The 18,637-nt window shown below is 21.8% G+C and overlaps 1 protein-coding gene across 1 annotated transcript; it reads left to right on the plus strand.

Moving 5' to 3' along the window:
• Nucleotides 1-5,599: 5,599 nt before the first annotated feature.
• K444DRAFT_626088 (uncharacterized protein) lies at nt 5,600-6,586 on the plus strand (the record flags this gene model as incomplete). The annotated part of the gene is made up of 1 exon (XM_024882599.1): nt 5,600-6,586. One exon carries the CDS (start codon nt 5,600-5,602, stop codon nt 6,584-6,586), a length of 987 nt encoding a protein of 328 aa, XP_024741119.1.
• Between the last annotated feature and the right edge of the window lie 12,051 nt (nt 6,587-18,637).

Genomic DNA, 18,637 nt, shown 5'->3' on the forward strand with positions numbered 1-18,637 from the left:
TATTAGTATTTACTAAGTTAGATATTTAATATACTTTTAATTAAATCTATATAGAACTATCTTCTATAATATAAGTAGCTTTTAGGATAAGATATGAATTCTTTAAACTAGTAGTTCTACTATTTAAACTCTATAATAGTCCTATAACTTTTTAATAATATATTAATACTATTCTAATAAATTATTTAGATAACTTTTATTTGGCCTATATTAATAATATACTTATTTTCTCTAAGAATAAGAAGAAGTATTAATAGTATATTAGAATAGTCCTATAGAAGCTCTAGGATACTAGATTATAAGTTAATATTTATAAGTACGAATTTAAAGTCTCTAAAATAATATTTTTAGGATTTATTATCTCGGATTAAGGTATATAAATAGATCCTATTAAAACCTTTATTATTTGAAACTAGTATTAACTTATAATAAAAAGAGAGATATAGTTATTTTTGGGCTTCTATAACTTTTATTATAGATTTATTTAAGCTTATAGATATATTTCCTATTCCCTAAACTATCTAACTAAAAATAATACTTTATTAAAGTTTATACTTAATAAAATCTAGCTAGATGCCTTTAATTAGCTTAAGAAGTTACTTCTCTTTACCCTAATACTTCTTTATTTTAAATATAACTAGGAAATCTGCCTGGAAACTAACTATTTGGACCTAGCTATTATAAGTATACTTTCTTAAAAAAGCCCAGAAAACAAATAATAATATCCGGTTATATTCTATTCTAAAGCTCTTTAAGGAGCCAAAAGCTACTATAAAATCCATAATAAGGAACTTCTTACTATTATTTAAGGACTCCGGAAATAGTAGGCAGAATTAATTAGCTTATCTAATTTTCTAATTATTACTAACTATAAAGCTCTCGAGTATTTCGGTACTAAGAGGCTTTTAAATAAATAATAGATCTAATAAATAGGTTTTCTATTATAGTTCTATTACTAGATTACTTATTAGCTAGGTAAAGATAATATTATTACTAATATCTTATCTCGAAAAAACGAGCTTATACTAACCTAGAAGCAGGCTAAAAAAGCTAAGAAAACTCGGCTAGTTATTTTATTAGATCTAATTCTCGCTTTTACTAAGGCAAAAAATATTACTCTTACTCTTATTAATATAGAAAAAATAAACGAGCTATTAGTTATAGTTAAAGTCCTATAAATTAATTAGACGGACCTAGTCCTTAAGAATAAATAGAAGAAAGCCCGGGAAAATACAGATTTATAGGAAATATTAAATAGCTATTTATTTTATAATAAAAGACTTATTATACTAGACGAATATAATAATCTATAAACTAGGCTCCTATAATAAATCCATAATATAATAACTACTACTTATTCCAATTAAAATAAGATAAAAATCCTAGCTCGGAAACTTTATTAGTAGCCTATTTTCTTAGTAGATATTAACTGCTTTATAGCAAATTATTATAAATATTAAAGGTCTTATAAGCTAAGAAATAAAACGCCAGGCCTATTATATTTCTTACTAGTTTCCCTGAGAATATAAGACGATTTATTTATAAACTTTCATATCCCTGACTTTATAAGCAAGAGATATAATAATATATTTATTATAATTAATTAATTATCTAAATAATATATTAGCCTACTAATAACTAAGAATACTATAGCCAGAACTATTACTAGCCTATTTTACTATTATATCTAGTAATTCCGAGGTTCTTTCCTTACTATTACTAGTAACCGAGAACCCTAGTTTATTTTGGACTTTATAAACGAATTATTAAGATTAACTAGAACTAAGCTAAAGCTCTTAACCGCGAAATATATCTAAACTAATAAATAAACGGAAATTATTAATTAGATTATTAATACTCGACTTTGCTTCTTTATTAATTACTTCTAAAATAACTAGGCAGATTTATTTCTAGTATTTAATATTATAGGTACCGCCTACTTATATAAGTTAACTAGCCTATTTCCCTTAATAATTAATTACAGATATAAATTTAGGCTAAATTTCAATTAGATACTACTAATAATAGAGTTTAAAATACTAAGAAAGAAACTTAATTAAGAAGAGATATAATAGTAGGCTAAGAGAATTAATACTACTATTAATTATACCCGAGAATATATAGTAGTAGCTCAGGAGTATTAAGCTAAGTAAGCTAATAAGAAATAGCAAGAACTAGACTTTAGTTTAGGAAATATAATTTATATAATTAAAAAGATATAGAAAATAAATTATTTATCTAATAAATTAAACTATTTCCTTACTAGACTATTTAAGATTAATAAAATAGTTAGCTATTTATATTAATTAGGCCTTTCTCTATTATATAGGATTTGGCTAATTTTCTATATAAATAGACTTTATAAGGATTTTACTAACTTATTACCTGGCTAAACTAATAAAGAGCCTGGTTTTATTAAAGTTAATAATAAACTTGAATAGGAAATTAAAAAGATCTTCTTTTTTAAGGTATTTTATAGTAAGCTTTACTATAAAATTAAATAGAAGAAATAGGATATAGATAATAAATAGTATCTTATATTAAACTTTAAGAACTTAGTATTTGAATTATATAAATTTTATAAGTAAAACCCTAGTAAAGTAGGACCTCTTATTTGGCTAAATAAATAAATTCGGTATACTAAAGAGAATAAGTTTAATAAAGACTACTCAGATAATAATAAACCTTAATAATAAGGCCTCTATAACTAGAGAAAAAGAAAAAAAACCTAGATATTTTCCGGGTTTTATCTAAATCCTAGTATATTTCTTTTATTTTACTATATTAGTATTTATTTTCTTTTTTAGAAATCTGGGCAAAATATCTTCTTTTATTATATTAGATTATATTTTATTATCTAGGAAAATTATAAAAAAAAGTAAATTCTTAAAGCTAAGCCAAAAGTAAATACTTGCCTATATTAGTTCGAAATATTATTAAAAATCAAGGGAAATCTTCCTAATTACTTTAACCTTTATAATCTTAACTATTTATATTACTATTATTACCTTAATAAAACTATTAATAAAGACAAAATAAATAAGAAATCCCGGTAATATATTATCTATAGCCGGACTAAATAAGGCTACTTGCCAGATCCTGGATAATTTAAGTAATAGTAGTAGTATTTCAAGTTTAGTAGCTATAATTATTATTAATATAATTACTAGCCAAACTATCTTTATAGATAAAAATAGTAATTTTCTTATTCAAGAATAAATTAATATATAAAATACGGCCTGCTTTATTCTTGAGAATATACCTAAAATTATTATAGAAAATATCTTAGTAAAATATTCTAAGAATAATAAAATAAAGGCTTTAGTTACTAGTAATAATAAATCTAATAGTCTAATAAGCGGAATAGATAATACTAATAAAAGCTTCCTTATTAATTATATAGAGCTAAATACCAAGAAAGTTAAAAAGAATAAGGCTAGTATATTCAAGAAATATAAGGTATTAGATAATAGTAAGGATTCCGATAATAAAAAGACTAAGGATAAAAAGACTTCTAGTAATAAATAAGACTCTAACTATATTAAAGGTAGCTAAACTAGTATTAAGACACCTATTATAACTAGGAAACATGCGGTACTAAGTAGTAATTATTATATAAAGTACTAGTCTAAAACCAAGAGCTAGTAAATAATCCTAAAGGCTAAATTAAAGAAGTAATATCCTATAGATATTAATAAATTAGTATGTAATGCTATTTAGGAAGTCGAAAAACCCCTTAGAAGCTCTTATAAAACCAAAATCATATAGCTTAAGGCCCGGGGATTTAATAATAAAGTAGCTCAAATAGCCGGCCTTAATATACAAGTCTTTATAATAGAGAATTAACTTGAGAGCTTATATATTAAGCTCAAGAAGATTTAGAAATTAATTAAGTAGCTCAGAAATAGTATAATTAAGCCAAATATCGCTACCCTAATTAAGAAGAAAGGCAAGTAAGCTACTATATTAAAGCCTGTATTAACGGATAGACTTGATCTATTACCCCTATTTAAAAACCGCCCGATAATAATAGTCCTAATATTAGCCATGGCCTATACGGTACTCCCAGACTATATTATTAATATGGGTATAGGCATAATGCGAGTAACGGATACTAAGGACTGGCCAGAACATACTAGGAACTAGGTTATTCTGGCAGAATTAAGACTATGCTTTAATTATAAGTAAGCTATAGGAATTAAATAGAATGGGGTTAATGGCTATTATTTCCTCTTTTTTCTTTTCTATATTACGGCTAAATAATTCCCTAAATGAGGGTATTTAGATTTCTTTTTAGGGGAGGGGTAATATAACGGCTAGTATAAGGGTATGATCTGTTAAGAACAGGATATTAGAAACAGGCACAAAACGAAGCTAAGCCGGAATTACTTGGGCGGAATAATACTAAAGGTCGAGGCATTTTCCCTACTTTATTCTATAGCTTAGTATTTTCTAATATATGAGATTCTTTAAACTTTGAGCCTTTAACTATTGCATTAATCCCGCTATTATATTTAGTAGAGTAATAAGCCTAAATTTAGGTACCTAATTCTTGGAGCAAAGAATTGCTTATATTATATAAATATTTAGTTATAATTTAGGTACTATTCGATTTTTCAATTATAAAAGCTCGTATATTAATTGGATTCGCTATTATGTTATAAACCTTATACCTTCTTTTAATTAGCTAGTTATTTCTTGCCTAGTATACGAAAAAATTTATCTAATTAATTAATTAATTTATAAATATTTATAAATAGTATAAATAGAATTTAATTAACGTAATACTTATATAATTTAATTAGATTAGAATAATTAATTATGATTATTCATAAATACCTTAATTAATATACACGTGACTATAGCACGTGATAGTCTAGCCTAATTAAGTAAGGTTCTTGCTCTAGTACTGCCTTAGTGAGCTTTTCTCTCTAGAAGCAAGGTAGCACTAGAGCCTGATCCTTACCTAATTAGGCTAGCCTGTCACGTGCTACGGTCACGTGTACATTAATCAAGTTATTCATGAATATTCATAATTAGCTTAATTAATTCGTGAATAGAATATAATTAATGAGAAAATTTCATGAATAGATTAGATTAATAGCCATTAATCTAATCTAATCTATTCATTTCTCACACTGTTCTTGCCTTACTAATAAACGCTATCTTGCCTTTATATCTTATACCTTTGGTTTTGCTTCATTAATTCGATCTCAAAGGGTTTCGTATGCAATTCCATACTCTCTCGCGCATTTCCCAATGGATTTAGTCTTCTCGTAATCGAGATATCGTTATGAGCCTTCTGTAATCATATACTCTCTAAAAGCTCATTGGAATTATCCACGAATTCGGTATAGTGATTTTTCTTTACAGACATATTGAGAGGCTAAAAAAGCTTCAGAAAACAGTTGATTTAATAGTAAAATATTATGTGGATGTTGAATTATGATTTTTGGAAAGTAGCGATTTTGGGCGGTTGGGTGGTCTGGGCCGTTGGCCAGTGAAGCCTTCTAGCGAAGGGGAAGAACGCGAAATTTTCAACAAAGTATACAAAAACAGGGCCTCCCGATCGAAATCAGCTCTACAATACATATCAGAGATGGGATTGAAGTGCAAAGAGAGTACTTTTGAGAAGCTTATGTATAAGTTCCGTTCGCATCATCTCCCTGGAGCAGAGAAGCCAGAGCTGAATGAGGGCTGCATGAAAATGAGACGCGAGCTAGCCACACTTCTCCTAGGAATGGACCTCAAAAACGTCGTGTTTATTGACGAGGCTAATGCGCGCTCTCAATACGGAAAGCAGAGCTATTGGTACACTCCAGAAGAGTATTTCCATACAGACGTAAAAAGCGGTTCGACCAAACAAGCATACCAGAAAGCGGAGTTCGTCAGAGCCATCAAGTGGGGAGAGAGGCCTGGCCCATACCGCTCGTTCTTACCCGAAACAGACGCAGAAAAGGAGGAAGCAAAACTCTCAATTAAGAAGCTTCAAGACGAAGAACTGCCTCGATTACGTACAGAATTCGAAGCCCAAGAAGCAGTCAAAGACAAAGCTGCAGCAGTGAAGGGTCAGAAGCGCCGGGGAAAGCGGCCCTCCTTGGATGTCTACATTAGGAAACACCAGACAAAAAGGGGAGACCGATTACAAGGTAGTGGAATTGACTGGTTTCGCATTACAGACAAGTATATCCAGCCTTTGTTAGATCCTTGGATCAAGGAATTACAGGCAAAAGACGACCTAAGGCGCCAGACGAGACAGCACAATGGCGGGGTGAAGTGTGTCCTTGACAACGCTTCTGCGCACCGCTCTAAGTTTACCAACCAAATACTCCGCTTACTTGATATCGCACGTATCGTCTGGTCACCTCAATTGCCTGATTTGAATGCAATTGAGCATGCATGGGATTACGTACGGAAGCGGGTACAAGAGAGGGTCCCTTTCCCTGTAACAGAGGAGGTAATCGCGGCATGGGAGGAAGAATGGCAAAGGATTCTGCAAGAGGAAATTAATAAATGGATCGAATGCTTGGAGGGGACGCTTAAGAAGGTTCTTGGGTATAATGGGGATAATTTCTTCCACGGTTAAATTATATTTTTAATTTAAATCAATAGTTCCGCGATAATTATCCCCTTCTTCTTGAGGCCATTAACGTAGCTCGCACGATATTACTATACCAGATAACCCTACGTTCTAAGCCCTTTGCGTATCCAATATACCTAAATCAGCCCTTCTTATCCATCCTGCAAATAGCCTTTCAATTATAATTGCAACGCCTTACTCATTAATTCGATCAGACATACGGTCTTTAAATGCGACGATGTCACTGATATTAGGAACGCAATTATAATCGGGGAAATTAAGAGAACAGTCTATAAAAGTTCATTAGCTTGAAGATCGAGTATACAGGAGTATACAGACACCAAAATCGTACGGATTGGACCATTAGAAGTAGAGTTATTAATGCGGTAAGTTTGTAGCTTTTGATGGTTTTGAAGAAAATTGGTAGTTGAGAGTCGCTTAGAAGAATCCACTGGCCAACCGCCCATACCCCCCAACCGCCCACCCCCAAAAAATCGATTTTTAATTATACCTTTATTATAATTACAAATTCTATTATATATTAATACTTTATAGTATTCTCGATATTCTAATAACGATATATGTATTTTAAACTAGTAATGCGGCTAGAATCGCTTATAAGGTAGTGATTTTATTATTCTTGCCTTGCTATTAAATTTCTTACTTGAGCCTTACTAGAAATAAAACACCAAAATTTTGTGATTTTTTTAAAGTACTAGAAAAATTCTAAAAACTTCCTAAATTATTATATTAAGGTCGCTAATTACAAATATTTATTCAAAATTTCGGTTTTATATTATTATTATAATAAAAAGAAGTAAGTAATTAGAGAATTTGAGTAATTAGTATTATGCTCTGCCGCTTTACTAGTAAATTTAGCGTCACGTGACTGCGATAACGCATACAGCTATACTAGTATTAGAATACTAAAGCTCCCGTATTTAAAAGCTTCTCTTCTTAGTTTAGAATTCTTAATAAAAGCCATTTTACCTTACTTTTTGTCACAGTTCAGGTTTCGACGTTCTGGTCACCTGATAGCTAGCATGGAAATGCGCATGGAGATATTTAGGACGCTAAGCCCCTTACGGGCTTAGCGCATTGCGGGTGTACTTTACTCTCGCAGCCTCCTGTATTCTAGCCTTCTCTCCTTTAGCTTTGAATCGTCTTCGTGAGGGACCTTCTACCTTGCTTTCCAAGCCTTGAATGCCGTACCCGTAATACTCTTTAAGCCTAGAAACCCGATCTTGTAATATTATTCTAAACTTCTTCTTATTTCTATAAAGGAAGTAAAATTACTTTTATATTCTTTTTATATATAAGTGCAATTTTATAGCAATTTATTTAATAATAGCGTTATTAATATATATAGCTATAAAACTATATATATATATATATACTAGAGAAATTAAGGGCTTATTAGATTTTCTTTTATTTTAAAATTACGATTTTTCCTTCTTTTTTTTAATACTATAAATTAATCTTTATAAATTCAGATTATTACTATAATTATCGAGCTATAAATAAAGGTTTGATATTAAGCTAAAATTATTTAATAATAAGGCAATAAACTTATTCTTTTATAAACTTGCTCTTTTATAAAGCCGAAATTATTTCTTTTAGATCCCGAAAAATTTAATAACCAGATTTATAAGTTTAATATCTGGCTTCCTTTAATTAAGGCCAAGTTATAAGTTAATTATAAAGCTATTAATAATACTATTATTTAATTCTATTATATTTACCTTAATCTCGAATCTTATATTTAAGCTATAGTTTTTTCCTAGCTTTTCTCAGCAAAAAATAATTAAATCTAGTTCTATATCTCGATTCTTAATTAATTCTCTTATATTTACTCGAATTCAAATAAAGTATAAAAGGCAAAAAACAAGCTATATTTTTTTTTAGTAAAATACTAATTCGCTTTATACTTTTATTACTAAATTTAAGTATATATTTTATAAGGCATATAAATAAAACTAGAATAATATAAATAAAATTATTGCTTTTTACTAAAAACTTAATCTTATAATTAAAAATAGGCTAATATAATAGCTAAATCTTTCCCGAACTTATATTAAATTTATTAAAATAATATAATAGCTGGCTAAATGCTTTAATATATATAAATAATATTATAAATATATTTATTATTAATATTATTAATATAATTACTAAATCTTTATAATTCTTCTTTTTCTTCTTTATAAATTATTATAATTATTATAATATATAATACTAGTAAAAGTTAGACTAAATTAAACTAGATATATAAAGTCGAAATTATATATTATAACTTTGCTTAGCTAATATATAGGCCCATATAAAGCTTATAATTATTTAAATCCGAGATTCTTTCGAGATTCTTTTCTTTTCTTTAACTTTAAATTATTGAAATAAAAATAGTTTAATTATATTTTCTAGGCTCTAGGTCTTATACTTGTAATATAATTTAAAGCTTATTTATTTTTTAATTTTATAAAGAATTTAAATAATATTTATATAATTGGTTTTTAATAAATATAAATATAATATATTATAGTAATTTCTATATTAGTTAACTAATATTAGAATAAAAGAAAGCCCTAGAATAACCAGGCAAGAAAGCTTTAAACTAGCTAGGCAAGTAAATAGACTAGTAATTTTATTATTAAAAAAAATATAAGAAAGCAAGTTCTGAAATAACTAGATAAGTTAGAAAAAGCTATAAAATGAGATTCTACTAATATATTACTAGAAAGTAAACCAGAGCCTTTTATTAAGTTTACTAAAGAATTCAAGTATTTAATTAATATTTATAATAAAAGAAATACTTTCTTTTAAGAAATAGAAAAAGAAGAGAAATCTGCTTTATTAAAAGTAAAGTTTTAAAAGTTATTTCGGAATTTAGAAGCTTTATATAAAGAGATTATTAAGCTAATTCTAAAAAACTATAATGTTTTTATTTATAATAAGAATTATTATAATTAGCTAAAAGAAACTAAATAGGCTTTATAAAAGAATAAAGCTATTCTTAAAAAGCTTATTATATAGCCTATAGAAATAACCGGTTCTTTTACTTTAGAAAATAAATATTTAGTTAAATTTCCTAATTTCCTTATTTTTAAAAATATAACTAAAAATAATATTATTTTTAATAACTAATTAATTTAAATTAAAAATAAGCTTTATAATAACTTTAATATTTACTAGACTAAAAATCTCAAGATTATTTATATTTTTGGCTATATAAAAAGTTATATTCTTATACTAATTTCCTTTTATCTAAACTAGAATAATTAATATATATATATATATATATAATTATTAAAGAACTATATATTTATTTAAAGAAGCTATATAATAACCCGAATAAAGAGTATAATATTTAGTAAAAATTTAAGAAACTAATAATAATAAAAAGCTAGATCTTTTAAAGGTTTTTATACTTTAGTTTTTAAATATATAATAAATAAAAATCTTAATTTATAAAATCTTAAAAATAACCTAAATAATAAGCTTATTTAAAAGCTTTAAAAAACTATAGCTATATATTATAATAATCTGGCTATTTATATTATAAAGTTTATATAATATTATATTATAAATAATTAGTAAATTCGAGCTTATTATAAATAAAAAAACCAGGCATTTAAAAAGGCTAATAATAATATAAATAAGCCAAGTTTAGAAAATGCCCTTTATATAAAGCCTGCTCTTAAAACTTTAGTAATAAATAAGCTTATTATTTCGAAACTAGAATCTTTTGATTTTAAATACTATAATTATAATAAATTTAATTATTATAATTATTATAATATATAATACTAATAGAAGTTAAACTAGAACTAGATTATATAAAGTCGAAGTCTGGAAATACAAGTCGAGATTACGTAATACGACTTTACTTAGCTAGTATATGGGCCTATATATAGTTTGTAATTATTTAGATTCGAGGCTCTTTAAAAATTATTTTCTCTTTTTTAGCTTTAAATTATTAAAATAGAAATAGTTTAATTATATCCTTTAAGTTCTAAATCTTATATTTATAATATAATTTAAAGCTTACTTACTTTTTAATTTTATAAAGAATTTAAATAATATTTATTTAATTAGTTTTTAATAAATGCAAATAAAATATATTATAGCTATTTTTATACTAGTTAACTAATATTAAAATAAAAGAAAGCCTTAAAATGACTAGGCAAGCAAATAAGCTAGTAATTTTATTATTAAAGAAGATCTATAAGAAAGTAAGTTTCGAAATAATTAGGCAAGTTAAAAAAGAAGCTATAATATAAGATATTATTAGTATATTACTAGAGAATAAACTAGAGCCTTTTATTAAGTCTACTAAGAAATTCAAGTATTTTATTAATATTTATAATAAAAGAAAGACTTTTTTTAGAAAATAAAGAAAGAAAAGAAACCTGCCTTATTAAAAATAAAGTTCCAAGAATTATTTTAGAATTTAAAAGCTTTATATAAAGAGATTATTAAGCTAATTCTAAAAACATGTAATATTTTTGCCTATAGCAAGAATTATTATAATTAGCTAAAAGAAATCAAATAAGCCTTATAAAAGAATAAAGCTATTATTAAAAAACTTATTATATAATTTACAAGCTTACTTATATTTAGTTCTTTTATTCTAGAAAATAAATACCTAATTAAATTTTCTAATTCTCCGATTTTTAAAAATATAATTAAAAATAATATTTCTTTTAATAACTAATTAGTTTAAATTAAGAATAAACTTTATAATAACTCTAATATTTATTAAATAAAGAACCTTAAGATTATTTATATTTCCGGCCATATAAGTAGTTATATTTTTATATTAATCTTCTTTTACTTAAACTAGAATAATTAATATATATATAAGATTATTAACGAATTATTTATTTATTTAAAGAAGCTATATAGCAACTCGAATAAGAAATATAATACTCGATAAGTATTTAAGAAGTTAATAATAAAAAAGGACTAGATCTTTTAAAAGTTCTATATTTTATTTCTCAGATATATAATAAATAGAAATATTAATTTATAAGACCTTAAAAATAACTTGAATAATAAGTTTACTTAAAAGTTTTAAAAGGCTATAATTATATATTATAATAATTTGGCTATTTATATTATAAATAACTAGTAAATTCGAGCTTATTATAAAAAGAAAAATTAGATATATAAAAAAGCTAATAAAGATATAAATAGGCCAAGCTTAGAAAATGCCTCTTATATAAAGCCTGCTTTTAAAAATTCTAGTAATAAATAAGCCTATTATCTCGAAGCCCGAATTCTCTAACTTTAAGTACTATAATTATAATAAATTTAATTATATATTTAGAAATTATCTAAAGCCCAAAATAAAATATATAAAGCAAATCTTGGTAGTTAAGCTAGTAATACTTATTATAAGTAAGCTATTCGAGAATATAAAATAAGGAAATAATAATTTCTAAAGGAAGTTTTCTTTTTAAGGCTATATTATATTAATATAATAGAAATTAATTTGAGCTAATTATTTAAAGATAATATATTTATACTTTTATATATAATTAGTAATAATAAATTAAGTATTAAAACTTCTTCTTTTATTAATACCGGAGTAAATAAATATACTTTTATTAATTTCAAGTTTATGAAAATAATTAAGCAATTTCTAAATATTAAGCTTATTTAATTAATATTACCCTATAATATAAAAGGGTTTAATAGTAAATAAGCTATATTTATTATTTATTATATGAAGCTTATATTTTTAATTAATAAATAAAAAGTTCTAGTATTTATATTAATTATAGAATTAAATAAATATAATATAATATTGAGATAATAATAGTTTATAAATACTAATATCTTAATTAATTATAAAAATAAAAGATTAATTTAACTAAATAATTAGCCTAGAAAAAAGAATTAAAATAAGGTTCTAACTATTATATATAAAAACTTGAAATTTTAAAAAGAATAACTAGTATTAGAAAAGTATAAATAAAAGAAATAAAGCTATAATTATAAATAAGTTCTAAAAATCTTAGATTATAAAGAGAAAGTTCTCTAATTCTTTTTATAAGCCCGGCTTAAAAAGCCACATATAATAAAAGAATTAAGCTCGATTTTATAAAGAAATACAAGTAGCCTTAGAAAATATAAAGGCTTTTTCTAACCCGGAAATAGAAATATTAAAGCTATACTATTTAAAGAAATGCTATAAGTACTAGTTTAGGCCTATAATTAATATTATAAATATTTTACTAGCTATTTTCTAGATAAATTTATAAAAAAAGAAAAATCTTTTTTTATAATATTATTTTTCGAAATTAATAAAAAGCTAGAATTATAGTAAGAAAATAAATTTATTTCGAGTAAGTAATAGCTAGAAAAGACAAAGTTATAATAGCTAGTAAAAGTTTTACTAAAGAAGTTTAAGAATTTTATAAATATTTTCTTAAAAAAAAGTATTAAATATTTTATTTCTATATTAGTCCTATAATTATAAGATTTAGATTAATAATTTCAAGAGTCCGGAAAGCCTAGAGTATTTACTATTTTATTAATAGTTAATTTATAAGCTATAAGAGATTAAGTATTTTTTTAAAGAAAACCTTTAATAAGGCTTTATTAAATTAAGCTAATTCTATTTTATATTTCTAATTCTTTTTATAAAAAAGGCTAGTAAAGCTTTATAATTCTATATTAATTATTATAAGCTAAATAATTTAATATAAAAGGATTATTATTATTTCCCATTATTTATAAGATTTTTGTATAGCTAGCTTAAGCTAAGGTTTATATAAAACTAAATATTTAATAAATATTTTATTAAATTAAAAGAAATCCAGAATTAAAATAACTTATAATATTTTATATAAAATATAGAGCTTATAAATATAAAGTTCTTTAAAAAGGCCTAACTAATATCTTTATTATATATTAGAGCTATATAAATAGTATTCTAATTTACTCGAATAATTTCCTTAAATATAAAAACTATATATAAAAGATTTTTTAGTAATTATAAAATATCTAGACTTTATTATCTTTATTAAGAGTATTAAAATAAATTCAAATAAGATAATAATTATTAAGAACTAGTAAGTACTAATAATAATTAAGGAAATATAAGGCTTTTTAAGCTTTTATAACTTTTACTAATATTTTATTATAAAATATAGATATATAATAAAGCCTCTAATAACTCTAATATATAAGGAAGTTTTATATAAATAAATAAAATAATATCGAGAAGCTCTTAAGAAGCTAAAGTAAGCTATATTCTTTATATTAATTATATATTATTATAATTTGAACCTTTTTATAATAATTGAAATAAATATATTAAATAAAGTTATAGTAAGTATTCTCTTATAATAAGATCCCTAAATAGAACTCTAATATCTAATAATATACTTTTCTAAAACTATATAGCTAATAAAAACTAAATTATAATATTTATAATAAAGAAATATTTACTATTTTTTTTTTAGATAAATAATAAATAAAGCTAAAAGGCTTATAAAAGGCATTTTATAATTTATTTTAATTATTAAACTTTAAAATACTTTATAATAACTAAAAATCTTTTAGTAAAACAAGCTTATTAATTAAAACACCTTTTCTATTTTTATTTCAAGCTTATATATTAGGTAAGTAAATTAAATAAATAAGCAAATACTCTAAATAAAAAATATAAAAATATAATTGCCTAAAATTAAATAATAATAGCTTATTAAACCCAAATTCTTCTTCTATAATAAAAGATTAATAATAATATTATATGAAATTACTAATTAGCTCTAATTAAGGCCTTTATAAGCCCGATTTAAAAAGAAATTTAGTATAATAGTATTTAGCTTATAAATAAGCTATTAAATAAAAACCAAAAGTTACTAAAGCTAGAAAAGCTATAAAATAAAGCAAGAAATAAAAAGAAAGATATTTAAATATTATAAAATAGCCTTTTTTTATAATATAATAAACTATTTATATCTAATAATATAATAATACTTGAAATACTTTTATATATTATATTTATTTAAAAGACCTATATATAGCCTCTAATAAAATATTTAGAATAAGCTAAGCTTTAATAGCTTTTTTAGGCCCACTATTACTAATTAGACTAAAATATAAATATTAATTAATATAGGAATAATTATTATATTTATTAATAATTTTATATTTCTAGAAATAAAAAGCTAAATCTTTTATATTTATTATTAGTTTTTAATTACTTCTAATAATATATATTAATAGATTTTAAAAAGTATTTAAAAAGTAAAAATAAATATAATATAATAATAATCTTTATTAATTATTTAAGTAAGTGCCTTATTATAATTCTTGTTTAAAATATAATTATAACTAAAAAGTTAATACTTCTATTTCTTATTTATATAATTTACTAAATTAGTATTTTAAAAACTATAATATTTAATTAAGGCCTCTAGTTTATATTAGATTTCTAAAGCAAGTTCTATAAATATATTAATATAAAGCTCAAGTTATGAATTACTAATTACTTTTAAACTAATAGCTAAATAAAAATTATTAACTAATATTTTAATTAATAGCTATATTTTTATATAAATTATTATTAAAATAGTTAAAATAAATAAGTAGTAATAATTAATTATTAATAAATAGCTTTAATTTATAAAACTATAAGCCAGTTTTCTTTTCTTATAAAAAAGAACTATAAATTATAAATATTAGAAAATTAGAAAATTTAAATATAATTAAATATTTTAAAGATAAAGCTAAATAAATAAGAAATAAAAGCTTTAGTAATACGGCTTTATAAATTATAATAAAGAATATAAAAAAATATAATATAAATATAAGATTACTATATTATTTCAGCTAATAAATACTACTAATTAGAAAATTTTAAAGTAAAAAATAAAAAATAAATTATTACTAAATACTAGAAAAATAATTATTTAAGTCACAAGCTAGTTTACTAGATAAAAGAACTATATAAAATTCTGAAATAAGTCGAATATTTTTATAGGCTTAAGCTTTTAAAATTAATAAAAATATATCTAGTATTTTATATAAAAAAGTTATATAAAAACCCAAATAACTTCTCTTTTAAATAAGCGAATTCGAAGCCTTTATTATTAGAATTATAAAATAAAAAATAAAATATAAAGTTTAAAAGATACTAGTAATAAAGCTATTTTATAAAAAGCTTAAGTCCTAAGTTTAGTAAAAGAAATAGAATTCAAATTCAAAGTAATATTTTATATTTTTATTAAATAATAGCCTTTTAGCTTTTTAAAGTTTTTATAATAAGAATTTCAAATAACTAATATTACTTTAGAATCTTTTTTATTAATTAAATTATACTAAGAATAATATATTACTAAAATTATATAATATAAACGAAAATCCTTTAAGTTATATATGAAAGGCCTCTAGCTTTTAATATATAATCTATAATTTAGAAATTTAATAAAAACTTTTCAAGCTTAAAAATAAGCTTATTTTAATAAAAAAATATTATAATTATTATAATATATAGTACTAGTAAGAGTTAAACTAGAATAAACTAAATATATAAAGTTAAAGTTAAAAAGTATAAGTGGAAATTATATATTATAACTTTATTTAGCTAATATATAAATTTATATAAAGCATATAATTATATAAATTCAAAATTCTTTCGAGATTCTATTTTTTTTAGCTTTAAATTATTGAAATAAAAATAATCTAATTTTATCTTTTAGGCTCTAGAACTTATATTTATAATATAAATAATTAAATACAATTTATATTTCTAGTAAAATACTAGCTATATTAAAAATAAGGCAAATATATATATTATAATAATAATAATAAGTATTAAATAAAGAATTATAATATTTAATTATATAAGAAAATATTCTTATTTGAATTAAAAATTATAAATATTTAAAATAATAAAAAATTATAATTTACTTAGCAAATAATAGTAATAATAACTATAATTCTAATTTTTTAATTAAATTTTATAGTTTTAATTTTAATTTAGATTCTAACTTAAAGAAACTAATATATTAGATATTAGTAAAATATATAAATAAAAAATATAAATATTAGAATATATAAAATATTAAAATATATAAAATATTAGAATATATAAAATATTAGAATATATAAAATATTAAAAATATATCTTTTAGTTTAATATAATTTAATAAGAAAATAATATAATAAAAGTAAAGGTAAAAAAAGAGATATAATTATATTAATTAAAGAAAGAAAAAGCAAAAAGAGATTTTAGACTTTTATGAAGCTATAATCTTACTAGTTTATATAATAATACTATATCTATATATAATATTATATAATTTGTCTTTTTAATAATTTTTAAGGTATATTTTCTCGGATATATTAGTCTTATATTTTTGCTTTTCTAGCTTTTCTATTTCCGGTTATTTCTAGTATTTTCTTAAATTTTTTAAAAGCTATTCTAAATAATAGTTTTATTATCTTATTAGTAATTATTTTAGTTATAGAAATATAGATTATCTGGGCCCTTTATATCTTTACTAGATTCTAAATAAAGTAGTAAGTAATTATAATATACTTGAAATAATTATAAAAATAAGGGGTTTTAGTTAGAATAATTACTTTCTAATTATTATTCTAATATATAAACCTTAATTTTATTTCCTCTAATATATTATAATTAGCCTAAGTTCCTAAAGGTTTATATAATCTATTACTTTTATTTTATATATATAGCAAGTATTATATATTTTAATTTATAGCTTAAAATAATTACTAAATATTACTTTTTATTTAATTATAAAATCGGTTCTTTATAAAATATTATAAAATATTCTCTAATACTTTTTTAATTAGATTTATTACTAGCCTAATTAGTATTAAAGTAAAAAGTAAAATACTTAAACTTTTTTTTATAATTATAATAAATCTTTTAGTTTAATATAAATTAAAGATATTTTATTAAAATCTTAAGTATATATTTATAATACTCGACTAAATTACTTATAAATTATACTAATTTACTAAATATAAATACTATATTTAAATAAATTAGTATTATTATAAATATAAGATATCTAATATTTTACTAGTATTTTATAATATTAATTCTTTTATTTTCTGAAATAACTACTTATAATACCTTATAATTAAATATTAAAAGAATTTTCTTTTTATAAAACTCTTATATAATTTTAAAGCAAATAAGAACTATTATTAAATATTATTTTTAGTTAAGATAAATAATACGATTTTTTCTATTTTTAATAATTTTATAATTAAGAATCTTAGAGATTTCCCCTAAAGGCTTAGCCTTAAATCTATTAAATAATTAAATAAAGAACTAGTTTATATTTGACTTATTTTCTATAATAGTAATAATATTATTAATATAAATAAGAAGCTTAATATCTCGATCTATATATATATATATATAAATATAAGTTAGCTAAACTTTATATAAAACTCTAATCTTTTATCTTTTAATAAATTAGTTAATTTTAGTTTCAAGTAGCTTATTTTAGTTTATATAAGCTTTATAATACCTTAAATACAAATTCGTTCTTAATATTTATATTTTAAAAAGGCTTTAAATAAATCTTTTTCTTTAAATATAATTCTATAAATATATTTTTAATATTAAACTAGTAATACTCTAGATTCTCTTTAATAACTATTACTAGAAAAAGTTAAAGTATATTTATTTTTATTATTAGAGCAAATATCTAATTATAATCTTTATTTTTAATTTATATAAATTCTTATATAACTAGTTTTATTTTATATTATTCGACTTTTTTATTAATAGTAAATTTAATATTAAAAACTTTCTTTTAAAAGTTGTTTTTTAATAACTAAATTATCTCATTTATAATTACTTGCTTTTAGAACTTACTATATATAAAATAATTTACTACTTCTTTATAAAATATTATAATTAGAATTCTAGCTTTTGTTTTTATTATAAATATTTAATTAAAAATCTCTTTTATTATTAGCTAATTATTTAATAATATCTGATTTTTATTCTAAAAATAAGTAATTATAACTTAAATAACCTTTATTAGATACTTACTTTCC

This window comes from Hyaloscypha bicolor, assembly GCF_002865645.1.
Source record: "Hyaloscypha bicolor E unplaced genomic scaffold K444scaffold_39, whole genome shotgun sequence".
Lineage (NCBI taxonomy): Eukaryota > Fungi > Ascomycota > Leotiomycetes > Helotiales > Hyaloscyphaceae > Hyaloscypha > Hyaloscypha bicolor.